Here is a 16,063-nt window from a genome sequence, read left to right as displayed (position 1 = left end):
CACTTCTGCTTCTAATTATCCCCATTCCCTAATTAATTCCCTATTTATGAGTGCCACCACCTGCTCTACCATCCCTAAAGGTGCGTCTACACAGCACCCTAAATTCGAATTAAGATACGCAATTTGCGCAATGCAAATTGAGTATCTTATTTCGAATCTATTTCAAAATAGCTTATTTTGAAATTGGGCGCATCTACACAGAGCCAAGTTTCGAAATAACGCGGTATTTCAGGCCATCTCTTATCCCTCATGAAACGAGGTTTACTGGGATGGTGAAATAGCATGCCCATTATTTTGAAAAATCTTTTGAAATAACAGGCAGCTTGTGCAGACACGGGGTAGCTATTTTGGGATACCTCCGGTATCTCGAAATAGCCATACAGTGTAAATATACCCTAAGTAAACACATCATGCAAAATTCCCTGGAATGTTATGTTTTCTCCCTAGCAGGAAAAGAGTTGGTGTAGTGGCTCCTACACCACCCCCTTCATGTGCAAGGAATATTGGCACATTTTGCTATGATTATCCTGAGCTGGTGCATAGTCCCAACCAAGACATCTTAACCCAGGGGTGGGCAATAATTTTTTACCAGGGGCCACTTTGGAAATTTTTGATGTGGCCCCCAACCATACTGGAAGGAGCAGGGCCAGGATACATCCCTGCTTCCCCACCCCCAGACCATGATTGATCTGGGAGTGGGGGAGCGTGTGAAATCTTTGCCCCCCCGGAGAGGTTCCCCCTAGGCATCCATGCCCCTAGCAGTGGGAGACTTTGCATGCTCCCCCCTTCTATCCCCAGCCAATCAGGGATTGGGGGCAGGGCAATGCATAAATTCTCTTCCTGCCCTGCCAAGAGCGGGTGGTGCTTCTAAGTACCTTGAGCTCCTTGCAGGATGGAGGCTCCACACTCCTTCCCCCCCCAATTGGCCTGAGGGGCGGGGGAGCAGTAGGGCCTCTGTGGGCCGGATCCAGCCCATGGAGGCCCTTTAACCCAACCCTACTCTAACCTTTAGCAGTATCAGACCTGTGTGAAAGGAAAGCTGGGCAAAGTCACTTACTCGCTAGTAGCCTTCCTTCTACTGCATCAACTGGATTTCAGCTACAACAGAAAATCTGGTCCATCTATTTTAAGGAGAAATTGTAGTAGTTACGATCGGAAAAGTAACTGTAAAAATGGCACCGTCTTATTCCACAGATCTGCTGTCTCTGTACTAATCTGCTTACTTTGCTGAGTGAACTGAGTAGATTCATGAAAACATGTTAGCTCTGAATCACTAAGGGAAGACCAGTATGCAGTTCAGCCAGGTGCATGCCACTGCCACAGAAGTGCCAGATCCAGCGTATTTGCAAAAGACGAGCGTTACTCGGATGGGCGCGCAGAGCAAGATAGACCATCACCGCACAGAACTGGAAGGGACCTGGAGAGGTCATCGAGTCCAGTCCCCTGCCCTTGCAGCAGGACCAACTACCAGCGTGTAGTCAACCTGTGGAACTCCTTGCCAGAGGAGGCAGTGAAGGCTAGGACTAGAACAGAGTTTAAAGAGAAGCTAGATAATTTCATGGAGGTTAGGTCCATAAAAGGCTATTAGCCAGGGGATAAAATGGTGTCCTTGGCCTCTGTCTGTCAGAGGCTGGAGAGAGATGGCAGGAGACAAATCGCTTGATCATTGTCTTCGGTCCACCCTCTCTGGGGCACCTGGTGCTGGCCGCTGTCGGCAGACAGGACACTGGGCTAGAAGGACCTTTGGTCTGACCCAGTACGGCAGGGGGGGGGGGGGCAAACTCTTAGCAACTTCCCCGCCCCCAGCCCCCGGGCAGGGGCTCTGGCAGCACATGGGAAGGGCGAGCGTGCAGGCAGGCTCGGTGCCCCGCCCCCACCAGTCCCGCGGTCGGTACAATTGTGTCCCCCCGCGGCCTCCTTATCCGCCCCGAGCTCCCATGTCAGCGCACGGGGGTCCGCGTGCGCACGGACGTGCCCCCATCGGCGCTGCACGCATGCGCGGCTGAATGGGCCTGTGCTAGGCTTGTCTGGCGCGCGCCGTCACGTGGCTCCGCCGCCCCCCCGAGCGCCTTCCCTCTCGCAAATGGCGGCGCGTGGGAGGAGGAGCGAGCTGCGGGGGGGGGGGGGGTCCCCTCCCCGCCCGCGCGCACACACAGAGTCGGCATCAGGTGGCACCGGCCTCCTTACGTCATCGCGCAACCAGGACCCGTAGGCTTCCGGGCCGTGACGTAATGGGTCGAGGGGGAGAGGGGAGGTAGGACCGATCACGTGATAGAGGGCGAGGCTGCGGCTTGAGGAAGAAGAGGCGAGGAGCGCCGTCACGTGACGGTCACGTGTCTCCTTGCGGGCGGCGGCAGCCTCTGAGGCGCCTGCGCAGGCGCTCGCGCCGAGGGGGCCGCTGAGCTGCAGCTGCGGCGCGGGGCGGCCGCTCCCTGGCAGTGTGTGCTAAGATGGCGGACTTCCTGCCGTCCCGCTCCGCGCTGTCGGGCTGCTTCCCCGGCTGCCTGCTGACCAGCAGCGAGGCCGAGCAGCAGCGCAAGTCCAAGGAGATCGACAAGTGCCTGAACCGCGAGAAGACCTACGTGAAGCGCCTCGTCAAGATCCTGCTGCTGGGCGCGGGCGAGAGCGGCAAGTCCACCTTCCTCAAGCAGATGCGGATCATCCACGGCGCGGACTGGGACCTGGGGGACCGCGAGGAGTTCCGCGCCATCATCTACAGCAACGTGATCAAAGGTGGGGGCTGGGGGCGGCAGTTGTGTCAGGAGGCGGGAGGGGCGAGCGAGTGAGAGCGCTCGGGGGGGGGGGGGAATGCTCCCTGGGGTGAGCGTGCACAGGGGCCGCGCCCTGGGGGAAGGAGTGTGGGGAGGCTCCAGGCGAGAGAGACACGGGGGGGGGGGGGAGGGAAATGCTCCCCTGGTGTTGAACGGGGGCTGTGCCGGTGGGGTTTGAGAGAGCGAGCATGGGCGTGCGACCCCAGCGGGTAAGGTGGCTGAGGGAGAAGGGCGTGGGGATGGCTGGCAGGGCGGTAGGAGGCGTTGTAAGCATGGTGCTATGGGGAGGGTGTGAGATTATCGGGGTGGAGGGGAGGGAGTAGGTAGGGTGACATGACCCTGGGAGGAGGGGGGGGTTTACTAGACTCTTTTTTTTTTTTTTGGCCTTCCTCAGATTTGTCCAAGAAGCAGCCTATCTCTTGCCATCTGATAATTTGCTGTTTTATTGGCTTGGTTTTATTTTAATCACTTCACACTTTCCTGCAACCCAGCCTTCGTTGATGCAGTAACCACTGAAAAGAGAGTCTCCTTGCTGGTGGGCCACTTTACAGGAAGTGGCCATGGCTGTAACCAGTGACATAAAGGGATCTCTAGTATGAGGTTCAGCAGTGGGAGATGCCAGCTTAGCTTTGAGCATTTCCCCTGTTATTCATGTAAAACATGTACACAAACCATCAGTCTATTAGGTTTCAGCTTCACCACTTCTGACTAACATGTGTCGCTGTGAGAAGTAATGGAAGGAGGGAAACAGTGCTCTTGAAAGCACTGTATATGGAAGAGAAATGACTTGTGTTTGAGTTGGGAGGTTAGCCTATCAAATTGATTTAGGAGAAGTAGCATTATAGTAAATGTGGAAACTCAGACTGATGTAGCTAAGAGAAGCCCACATATATATACTCACCTTTGACCCCTCCAGAGCCAGAGTGCTATAATGGAAATGTATACATGGCTTAAATGAACGTGCCCTTTGACTGCTGTCATCCCTTTATTTTCCTTATCCTGGTTCCTCTAAAATGTTGTTGTTCAGTCATGTCCTTTTCCAATTACGCTGTAAAGTTTTCAAGGTAGATAAATCACTTACGTACTTTGAAAAGCTTGAGTCTTACCTTCCATTTTCAAAGTGTGCCTGTGATTTAGGAGAGAAGTTCCATTGACTTTCAGTAAAACTAGACTAAGAGCCTTTGAAAGTCACTTTTGAAAAAGGAACCAAGATTCCAAAATTGAATTGAAAAATGTATCTCCTGTCTTTGTTTCATCAAGTGCCTATGTTTCATCAGATGCCTAGTATGTGATAGGAGTTGCAAAAACTAAATAATATTTTCCCTTGCCTTGAGTATCTAATAGATATTTGTTCAAGACAGAGGTGTGTTTATAAATTCAGGTGATTCTGCTGCTGTAAGACAGTATGCAAATAAGGATTGCAGATTAATCTTCTCATCTTTTAGTTTTCTTTTCATTAGCCAGTCTGGAAGGGATGGTTAAGTATTATTTGAAGAGCATGAACATTTTAAAGTAGCTTGTATAATTATTATCCTTGTGGTGATAAAAGATATTTTTCTTGAAAGTATTTTTCACATTAAGATATTTTGATCCTATGTGTGAGTCCTGTACTTGCGTCATCATGCTGATTTCCTCTTTTCAGACTTTCTCCACTCTCTGTAAAACTAATGGTAGCATTTAGTCTTCAGTTGTGGTGTTTTTAATTAATACTGCCTTTACATATTTTAAAATAAAAACACTAGTTTGAGCTGCTTAGTTCGTTCTTCTCTGATAAATCAGAGTGAAAAATGAGAGAGAAACTGCATGTAATGGCACCAATCAATTATAATGCAGATTTAATCAAATGCTTTAATCTTTAAGTATAGAAGTCTATATTTTCTGAAATGTTGATTGCCACATTTGGTAAACATTTTCTAAACTACAGTGTGTGCTCTTTCAGGCATAACTATAGGAGGTTTGGGAACAGATTGTAAGTCTGTGTTTAATTTATCAAAGACCAAATGGTACTCACCCCAAGAGTTCTGAAAACTCAAAATATGAAATTATAGAACTACTAATTGTGGTATGTATTGCTTACATCAGACAGAAGAATGGATAGTGAGAGTGAGGTGTCAATCTTTTAAAAAGGTTCCATAGGTGATCCTGGCAATTAAAGGTTTGTAAGCCTAATTTCAAAGGTTTGTAAGCCTAATTTCAATACTATGCATATTGGCTGAAACTATGGTAAAAATTAGCTATATATCTGATCTTTCTGAACATCCTCTGTTCACCATGGCTACTGTAAATGGAAATCATACCTTATTAATCTATCAGACTACTTTAAGCAAGTCAAAAAGTGTATAGACGGGTGATGCAGGACATTATCAAAGGCTTTCTGAACTTCAGCAAAGGCTCTCAAGCTAAGTAAGCTTTCATCAAATGAGGGAAGGTCTTCTCAGGATTGATAACTGGTTAAAAGATAGGAAACAAAGGTTAGATGCAAATCGTCAGTTTTCGCAATGAACACAGATAAATAGCTGGAACCCTCAGATCATCCTGGGATCATTGCTGTTCAATGTATTCATAAATTCACTCAAAAGGGAAATGAAAAGTGAAATGGAAAATTGTGCAGGTGGTACAAATTTACTCAAGATAGTTAAATCCAAAACTGACTGTGAAAGTTACAATGGAATCTCACTAAACTTGGGTGACTGGGCAAGAAAGTGGCAGATGAAATTTAATGTTGAGTGCAAAGTAATGGCTGTTGGAAACAATCCTTATTACATAGATCCCATCATTTTCTAACAGGTGTTTATCATTCAAGGAAGAGTTCTAGGACATACGATGGTTGGGTCTCTGAAAGTATCTGTATAGCAGGAACTGAAAAAGATGATTGTTAGGAACTATTAGTAAAGAGATAAAATATCAGTGCTATTACATGAAGCCATGTATTCCCACACCTTGAAATACTGCATGCAGTTCTGGTTGCCCCATCTCAAAAATATATTGGAAATGGAAAACATTTAGAGAATAGTGACTGAAATTATTAGGGCTGAGGACTAGCTTCTATGTTAGGAGAGATCAGGACAGTGTTTGTTAAACTTTTTAAGACTGAGGAACACCAAACAATTTTTTTTTATGGGGAACACCAAGGATTTTTGTTGTGCCAAAAAAAGGAAGCTTGCCCCTTTTAAGGACGGCCATTTGAACTCTGTTCTCGGTTTACTATGCCTCTGACTCTCAAGGTCAAGATGGACACATGGCCAGAAGTAAAAGTAACCCCTGCTAAGAACTTTTCCCACCACCTGTCTACCCATAGGGGATGAGTTTGGCCCTCACCGAACTCTCTCTCCTTTGGTGCTGGTCTCTCCCCTGCGGGTGTCTTCCCTTCTGCTTCACCCCCTGGCACCTGTACCTTCCCTTACCCCTGCACCCTCCTGGTCCTTCCTTCTTCCCTCACTGCTCCTGCCCCCTTGCCCTCTTTTTCCCTGATGCCCATCCCCTCACCAACCTCTGCCACAGTTCCTTTCATGCCCCTCTGTGCCTCACATGACTTGCTCCATCCCCGCCTTCCTCATGCTCACCCCTCCTTTCAACCCTTCTCTCAGCACCTCCCCCTCCCCTTGCTTCCTCTTGCCCCCAATACCCTTCCCCTCTCCTCTCCCATCATCAGCCTGTCCCCTCCAACCTCCACTGACACCTCTCCTCCCTCCCTCCTGCCCTTTTCCTCATTGTCTCCACTTGGCCTCCTGGCATTTGTCTCTCTTCCACCCTGTCCCTTGATGCCTTCCCCTTTCTTCTTCTGCCGTGCCCCCCTCCCCTCAGCACAAGCCCCTTCCTCTCCCGCCCCTTCTCCCTAGTTCTCTCTGAGCCCCGTACCACACCTTTTGCCGTCTAGTTTGTGGGGCTGGAGTCTGTTGGGCCTCAGAAGTCCCCGCAGTGCTGGGCCCAGCTGCTTCCAAGGCAGGACCACTTGCTGGGCCGCCTGTGGTGCTAATGTTAGTGCAGCATTCCAGTCCCTGCACCAGCTTTGGCTCCCATTAGGAGGAGTGTGGCCAGAGTGTGTGTGGGGGGGTGTTAGAGAGCATCCACCCTCCCAGATCTGGCTTGCGGAGCGTGGCAGAGTGAGCTTCACCAGCGGAGTGGGAAGGGATGGGCGGAGAAAGGTCTGTACACAGAGTGCGCCGGCAGAGCCCGAATGTTTCCAGCTCTGCAGCGCTCCAGCCGGGCTCTGCGCAGTCTCTGCCTGGACTCTGGTGGCAGCTCCCAGGAATGGGTCACTAGCTCTGACCAGCACCCCTCTCCCTACAGCAGTGGCAGCGGCAGCAGCTGCCTGTGTATGGAGGAGGAGGCGGCGTGGCCGTGCTGGTGGCCGCGCATGGCGGAGGCAGTCCTGCAGCGGGAGGGAAGGGCCACATGGTGGTGTGGGCTTGCCAAACAGCAGCGTGTGCTGCATGGGAGCTCAGAGCTCTGGACGCTGTGTGCCACCGTCAGCGGCTCTGGCTGCCCATGCAGAGCACCAAGGGAGCTGCTTGGGTCCTGGGTGGAGGAAGGGAGTTGCTCCTTTAAGTCTGCGCCTGTCCCAGAAAAAAGGGGACATATGGTCACCATATCTCTGCGGCATACCTCAGACTGCTTCACAGCTCACCGGTGTGCCACGGAACACAGTTTAAGAAACTCTGGATTAGGAGTTTGTGACTATTTGGCTTGGAAAAGAGACAGCTGAAGAAGGGTGATAGAAGTCTATAAAATCACGAATGGTGTGAAGAAAGTCAATAAGGGTTCCCTTTGTGCACACAAGAACCATGGGTGACCCAATGACACGAATAATCAGTAAGTTTAAAACAAACATAAGGAAGAGTTTCTTCACGCAGCCCGCAGTCATCCTGTAGAACTCTTTGCCAGTGTGTGCTGTGAAGACAAAGTATATTTGGATAGTAGGTAAAAGAAAGAATTAAGTGCTTGGAAGATGGTGAGCGCTACAACCCCATGCTCTGGGTGTCTCTAACCTTCCGACTTCCAGAATCTTGGACTGGCCAACAGAGGGTGGATTACCGTTTTGTTTTATTCCTTTTGATAATTGTTCTGTTCCCTCTGACATGTCAGGTTGTGGCTATTTTTGCTGACCTGGTATAGATATTCTTATGTTCTTATCTGTTAAGCATGTTACGATGTTTGGAGGATAAGGAGATGCAGGATCCTACCTACTTCACTGTATTCTGAAATGGTGCTTAACATAACTAATTTATAGGCCTGAAATCTTGGGCTCTTGCCAGGTAAAATCAACTACCATAAATTGGTTTTAAAGTTTTGAAAATTGACAAATAGGCCTTGTAAAGTGACAAAGTGGGTGAAGTAATATCTTTTTATTGGACAAACTTTCTCTGAGACGAGCTTAATATTTATACAGCACTCTTTTTTGGGGGGGGCGGGGAAGGGGAGAAGAGACAGGACTTTTGACAGTTGGTCCAATAAAACATTACTTCAGCCACTTTGTCACTTTACAAGGCCTGTTTGTCACTTGTCCCTCATCCATGTTGTGTCTCATCATCCTGGGACCAACAGGGGTACAATGCTACATACAAATAGGTCTTGTGATATTTTCTATTTGTTAGCTTATATTGCTTGCTTTGGTGGTTAGGATATTATTTATGGTCCATACAAGATTTTTTTTTTAAATCCTTGTAATCTGGACCTTACAATATTGCTGGTTGTGTTATTCATAAGGATCTTCATTTTCTGATGGCAGATATTGTCAGCTTTCATGTTCTAAGATGGAGAGCCTTAATAGCTAGGATCCCAGGACGTAGTGTTACTTCCAATATCTCATGTGTCTAGTTGTATCTAATCCTGCAACTTTTCAATTTTTTTTTTTTTTCAAGGTATAAGAGTCCTCGTAGATGCTCGAGAGAAACTTCATATTCCTTGGGGTGATCCTGCCAACCAAAAAAATGGGGATATGATGATGGCATTTGATACTCGGTCAGCGATGGTGGCACAAGGGAAGGTGGAGACTCGGGTTTTTTTACAGTACCTTCCAGCAATAAAATCACTGTGGGCAGATAATGGAATCCAGCATGCCTATGATAGACGCAGAGAATTCCAACTGGTAAGATGTGGTTTTCTTAATTCTGTCAATGTAATGTGGTGTTCGTGTGTTATTTTTCATTAAATGCAAAATTAAATCTGCCTCCTTAAGGTTGTTATCATTGACTTGTCTTTTAAGTAGGCTTGCTAGCAATAGCTTTTACTTTTAACCAAGAAAAGTAAATCAAGCTGAAACAAAACATAAGGAAGTACAATCCCCACTTTGTGGAGAAGAGAAGTAAAATTCAGAAAGGTTGACTTATTGGTTACACTCTGAGTTTATAACAGAGCTAGAAATTTAGTCTGGATGACTTGTCTCATTCCAATGCCTTAACTGCAAGATCATTTTTCCTCTTCGGTACATTGATATGTCTTCTAAATGATGTCACGGAGAGAATTCATATCTAATATTTTATTGATCTGTTTTTAAGTGGTGGTTTTATTAAGAGAATGCTTAGCAAAGTTAATAGAAAAGAAGTTTAAACCACTCTTCTGTATTCTGATCTGAAGCAGTGCTGCAAGCATTCCATCTGTAGGTTCCTGATTACATTAAAAAAAATTATATTAATTTAATCAGCTATTTTCTTTTGTTGAGGTTCAGGTGGAGATATGGACTGCTTGAATTGCTTGATTCTAGGTTGGGTGGATGTTAAGGATGACACAAACACAGGGTGATAACCAATTGGAAGCTTCATTTTTAATGTAACTGATATGAAGATACAAATTGTCATTGTGCCTTTAAACTAGGAAAAGCCATTCCTGGCTGAAAATCATATTTAGTGTTACTCTATGCTAAAGAGCAGAAGTTCTGATAACACTTGAAATAAAAATGTTGAATTTATAACTGATCCATTGTAAAATTCTTTTTAGTATACAAGTGATTTCACTTAATTTTGTATGCTTAAAACAATGGGCTTCCACTTGCTAAATAATAACAGTATAGTTGAGACTGTGTTGTGTATACAGTGTAATTTGCAAGAGACTTTGGTTTCTTATAGTTGACTTCAAAGGATTTAGATTTTCCTTTTCAATTCATAGTTCAGGCTGTTCAAGTGATTGATCCACTGACTAACAATTTATAAAGTCAAGAAATTCTTAGTTTACTTCTCAGTCTTTCCTTGCAATAATACATGGCTGTGATTTTGCTTTCATGTTCCCTTCCCACATCCACTGCAAATTCTTGCAGGTTTAATTAACAGCCAACACCTCTCATTTCTATCACTATCAGATTTATCAAGGCCATTATTCCACTGTGTAATTTTAAAAGGGAAATTTGGAACTTATAATTTCTATTGCAGGCATTATTTCTCCTAGCAGAATAAATGTGGAGGAAAGAAAAAAAAAAAAGGGGGGGGGGGGGTTAAACCACTCTTCTATATTCTAATCTGAAGCAGTGTTGCAAGCATTCCTTCTGTATATTCTTGATTCATTTTGAGTGTGTCATGTAATTGGCTATATTTTGTTGAAGTTCAGTTGGAGATATGGACTGATTGAATAGCTTGATTCTAGGTGAGGTAGGTATTTATATGGGATGGCAAAAGAAACAGTGTGATAACCCAGTGGAAGTTTCATCAGTTTTATTCTTTTATGGCTATTCTGCTGTTCTGTATTTGCCTTTGGTATTGGATTTGCGTGTATAAAAGTTAAACCACTTCAGTCTTGGATACAGGAATTCTGTTTAACTCTGTTTAGTAAATCTCAAGTTACAAAGTTCTGCTACCTGTGTTGATATTGTGAATTTTTGTTTTGTTTCAAAGTTAAAGCTGATAGGGTAACAAAGTTTGCACTGTTTGGTTTCCACTGTAGGTAAACTAAGGCTAGCATTCTCTTTTTTGATTTGTCACTTTCAGGTTGGTTACAATTGCAATTAACCTAGATTTGTGTATTTTAAGTCTTAAAAGTAAATCCCCTATTAGAAAACAGACTGATGTCTCCTAAGCTTTTATGGGCTATTGTGTAAAATGATTTACAATAAGTTGTGCAAAAACTGTTTCCCTGAGGCTAGACTAGCTTCTAGAGAACATACATAGGGTGAGTATTCAGGTGGTATGAATATTGTGTCCAGTTTAGTAGCAATGCTGTACAATTCCTGCCAAGACTGGTTGCCACCTGTGTTAACAAGATGTGGGGGAGTTGATGAGGCAAGTGTGAATGACTATAAAAGGAGTCTGGTCCAACACAAGAAGTTGAAGAGAAACATAATTTTGTCTTTAGAAATAATTATAAAGAGGTAAAACTTACCAGTGCTCAGGATCCTCTTCATCTGTGAAGGTGATAGTTCAGATAAAGTATGATGGCATAGCCATCTTAACCACAACAAAAAAAAGTTTGAGTGTGACTTAAAGGATTTGGCATTGTTCATCTTGAAGCTTTTCCATGAAAAATCTTTTCTCATTAGTCACACTTACTGTTTTTAATTAGCTTTTATGCTGAAGAGTTCCTGTCTGTTGCTAGCTTCAAATCTTCCTTAGTCCATGAAGTGTGTCTTAACAGTTATGGCATATGCAGAGTTCTGTTTTAAGTAGGAGCTAGTGTAGGTGCGCTCTTCTAAAATTCATCAGACTGATTAAATTGTCCCCAAATTAGTATCTTTGGGTGTGTACATCTATTAAAGAGGCTGTTTCTGCCTTGGCAATCTGTATTTTTAGAATTTAAAGTATCTGCCTTGACTGAATTAAGAATTTAAACATTTGTTTATACTTGTATTGCTTATTGCCAAAAACTCATCCCAAGGTATGTATGCTAAATTGTAAATCTGAACCTAGATAAATGGTATTACTATATTGAGTGCAATATGTGATCATAGTGTGCAATCTTATGAGGAGACTTGGTTCTTGCCCCAGGAAGCTTACAATGTAGATCTAGCTCAGCTCTGTCATGTACAAATGGATGATTGCCAGCTTGGTAAAGTACAGATTATTGCTGTGTCATTGCTGAATGGCTTTGTAGAAGTGCATTTTTAGTGGGTTTGATTGAAGGGTTTGTTCAAGTGTGTGGCGTGGTGTAAGAGGAAGATACAGAAAGGTTGGTTAGGAGGAAGTCTGAGTAATTAAGGCAGTGGGAGAGAATGAGAAGACATGAGTAGAGTAGTAGACAGATGAGTTGTGCAAGGCCTTGAAATAAGGATAGAAATTTGTATGCATCTCCTCCTATGCTCCCATGAAAGTTCAGAAAAAATATTTCATTTGTTGGATTGGGGATGAATGAATCTTGGACAGACTCTCATTGCGGGGGTTTGAGATGACAACAGTGAAAGAGTTGGACTTGAGCAAGAGATGTAATTATGGGACTTTTTATTTAATTGAGGAGGGAAGCATGGAGGAGAAAATGGAATATGACATTTTGAGGTATTGTAGTGAAATTTTAAAGATCAAAGTTTTCAAGAAATGATGCAGTTTAGTTTCCACAGCACTGAATTTGAGGTGGTATAGGAATAACAGCCAGGTGGAAATATTGCAGGTGTAATTTTGAGTTTGGACAGATTAAGAGAAGTTAGTGAATAAGTGGAATGGGATCACGTGCACAGGGTGAAATGGAACTAAGAATGGATGAAAATTGTGTACATTAAGGCACAAGAAAGCAAGTTGAGAGCCGAGCAGTAAAGGAAATAAAGTGAAAGCAGTGAAGATTGTGCAATGGGAAGGTTGAAGGGGAGAGAGCAACTTAATTAAATCAGTGTTTCTCAGCCAGTGGTATAAGTACTCTTAGAGGTACTCGAGACAAGTCTGGGGGCGGGGTACGTCAACACAACTGACATTTGGAGAACTGAATTTTGGTGTTAAGTTTTACAGTTTATTTTTGTACTTTTTACACCCAGAAATTTTATCACCTGCCCGTACTTGCCCCTTTTTAAAAATATATACTTTATAAAATACTAAATTAAATGACAGAAGGTGGAGGATCAGCAACAAAGAGGCGGGTTGGGATGTAGTCATCTCAGGTACACAAACTTATTTGCAGCAATAAAATCTCTCCTATTTGAGAGCACTGAGTTCATCCTTGTAACAAATTGAAACCTGGGGGAGGCTGGTGAAGGGTAGCTTTGAGGAGATAATTAAAGATGAACACAGTTGAAGGATCAACTTAACCTTAATACAGTGCTGGTGGGATGTTAAATCTCAGCTGTAGCTGCTTAAGAGGCAGGGTTACTCTGGAATTTACAACTTCTAATCCCAGCTTTTCCACTAATTGGTGTGCTCTAGAGTAAACCATTAATTTGGGTTATTCAACCTGCAAAATGGGGCTGTTACTTGCCTATTTCACGATGCTTATGAAGATCCATCCGTTAACACTTACAGTTGTTTGGCAATGAAAAGGTAAAGCTTTTAATGAAAAGATAAATAAAGCTTAATGTACTGCTTAGCACTTTTTTATAATGACTAATTCTTCAAACAATGTCTTTAAAAAACAATTCAGGCTGTTCAAGTGATTAATCCACTAACTGCTTAAAAGCCAGGAAATTCCTAGTTAAGGTCTCAGCCTCTCTTTGCATACACAACCTTGATTTTATCCATCACTTTTCCTTCCCACATCCACCACACTCATGCTACCTCTTCCCTCTGCTCAAACCCTGCAGTGCTACCTGACCACAGTCATTGGCTGCTAAGAGAACCCACAACATCCCATGTTTCTCACTTAATAAATATTAAACATCTGAGCCAATACATTCTATTATAAACTGTTCCCTCTGTCTTCCTACGTGACACACAAATATAGTCAGCTATAATCTATGCTGTATGCACTAATAATATCCTTCAAGACTATACCAAGTCAACATTCCAATCAGTTACAAAACCTCCCTCTGTAACCACTCCACGTGCCTGGAGTGAAGTATGCAATGTTTTGTGTGGAGGTGGAGGGAGGAAGCATGTGTTTTTTGTGGGTGGTAGATGTGGAAGAGGTAACGCAGAGAAAGTGAAATGATAAATTGCAAGGGGTGGCTGACAGTTTAACTAGGGGTTTCCTGGCTTTTATGCTTCTAGTGTTGGAATATTTGTGCAATTTAACAGTTTGTTCTAACTTTGAGAAGAGGCCCAAAGAAAAGTGACCGCTGAAGAGGGATCTTCTAGTGCCAGTGTTGCCTTTTAGTACTGAAAAGGTGCTTCTGCACAGGAATACAGATGGAAGAGTGGGAGTATCTGCATCCTAATAGAAGGATCCAAGGGCATGTTCAGGGGAAACAAGCTCCTAGCATGGTGGGGGAAGGCAGGATTTCCTTCTAGAATTTTTCCCTGTGTTTTGAAAGAGGCGGGGGAGAAGCAGGACCAAGCTGAAAACTCAATTTCTCAGTCCTGTCATTACTATAACTGAGATTTAAAGGCTTTTCATCAGGTGAAGAATCTTTTTCAGATGGATTTAGAGTTTTGATATCAGCACTTTGAAGTATCTATTTCTAGAAATGTAAAAAATGCTCTAAAGTATTTAACCTGTTAAGCATTTTGTTGAACTGGAAAGCAAGCTCCTGCTTACCGGTTGACCACTTATATCCCTAATATATTTCCCCATTCTGCATTTTTGAGTGATTGCTCACCAACATATCCCTTAGTAATCTGTACCAGTGTTTCTCAACCTTTTCTTATAAACTACCCCTTACATTTTTTTAAGTACCCCCAGTACCTACAGTTTTCAGACATATACAATTTTTTTTCCTACCATTGCAACACATTTGTTTAAACAACTTAATCGTAGTGGGGCGGGCGATGACTTTTTTGGGTATAAAAAGTACAAAAATAATAAAACGCTGTAAAAACTTAAAACAAAATTTAATTTTCTCCATTTCAGTTGTGCTGATGTACACACCACCCCCACCCCTCTAGATTTCTCTCAAGTACCCCTAAGGTACTCGTACCACTGGTTGAAAGACACTGATCTGGACAGTCACTGTTTTTGCTCTACTTGTAAATTACAAAGATTGGCAGTGTCAGGGTTAAAATGCTTTACTGCATCCATGAACTTAATTCCACATTGGTCTTTGGAATCACCATTTGCAGTGAGATGCAGCTAATGTCAGCATTAATGTTGTGTGGAAACAACTGGATGTGCATTACCTCTGGATTCCTGTTTACTTGTGGCATTGCCTCTAAGTGAGATCAGATTATAGAAAACAGGAAAAGGTGTGTTCAGTTGAAATCTGTTTTGCTTACAGTTGCTCTGTAGCTTTACATGTTGCTGAAGGAAGGGGAAATGCTTATGGGATATTGCCTACATTTGAGTTCTCTGCCTGATTCATCTTACTATGAGAAGATAAAATGTTACAAATCATGATTCCTGATATTCTCTGGAAAGAATGACTCCCTAAAGGGCTGGTTGAGAGGCATGAACAGAACTTACTGTAACTAGATTTCATGTGACTGGGTTGCTGAAGAGATAATAATAAATAACCTCTTTCCTCAAGGTCATAGGGGTGGAAATTGGTCCAATAAAAGATTACCTCTACTATCCAGGGACTAGCATGGCTACAAATACTCTATGTATTGCCATCTCTCACCCATCTGAGATAAGGGTAGAAGTAAAAGTTACATTGCTCATAATTCTGGGAAGTGGGGGAGACAGTGTCCAAATTGTCTTTCAGATTTTCAGAAGGATTTAAAGTTCTTGAGAATTTGCTACCTATTCTTCTAAAGTCAACAGAATTTTGTTTTTTAAATATCCTAATTTGTTTGTGATTGCAGAACTTCACACTTGTATTAAGTCTAGCTTTTAGATAACATGAAGAAGCCTGAATTCTCATATTAGGGTATTCTGGGCCTTTGGCCAAAAATATTTGCATTTCTTCAGGTATCTTAATTTCTACAGGTATGTCTATGAAGATGTAGACGCTTACTATAGTGACAAGTTTTTTTCATTGCTGTAGTAAATCCACCTTGAGGTCTAGCTTGATGAAGGAATTCTTGCATCAAGCTCATGGTGTCAACAGTAGGGTGTTAAGTCACCAAATGCATCACCAAGAGCATGAAATTTTACACAGCCCTGAGTGATACAGTTGGGTCAAGCTGAATTTTAGGTATAGACTAGACTTATTCAAACAATTGGTTATGCTCTTTTTATCTCTATTTATCTGAAAATTTTTCATTCCAGTGATGCTTCATACTATAAGTGCCAACTTTTCTCATTTTCCAAAATGAGGTTAGTTTCTCCGTCAGCAATTTCAGTTGTGCAGTAACTGCATTTTGGCACTGTATTCTCCCCTAACCAACATTCTTTCCTCCTGTCCCATTAACTTGTCT

The 16,063-nt window shown here is 43.3% G+C and overlaps 1 protein-coding gene across 2 annotated transcripts in view; it reads left to right on the top strand.

Moving 5' to 3' along the window:
• The first annotated feature begins 2,296 nt into the window (after positions 1 to 2,296).
• The window catches only part of GNA13 (G protein subunit alpha 13), a 48,503-nt gene continuing 34,736 nt past the window's right edge, over positions 2,297 to 16,063 (top strand). Inside the window, exons 1-2 of one of the 2 annotated variants that reach the window (XM_075903964.2) lie at positions 2,297 to 2,733; positions 8,633 to 8,859. In XM_075903964.2, coding sequence (XP_075760079.1) covers positions 2,451 to 2,733; positions 8,633 to 8,859 — 510 coding nt within the window. In that variant the 5' untranslated portion in view covers positions 2,297 to 2,450. The remainder of the gene's footprint in view (positions 2,734 to 8,632; positions 8,860 to 16,063) is intronic. The other variant, XM_075903963.2, reaches the window with a different exon arrangement.

The sequence above is a fragment of the Pelodiscus sinensis genome, chromosome 20 (assembly GCF_052426305.1).
Source record: "Pelodiscus sinensis isolate ZL-2025 chromosome 20, ASM5242630v1, whole genome shotgun sequence".
In the NCBI taxonomy this organism is placed as follows: Eukaryota; Metazoa; Chordata; order Testudines; family Trionychidae; genus Pelodiscus; species Pelodiscus sinensis.
This window is presented reverse-complemented; position numbering and strand designations above follow the sequence as displayed.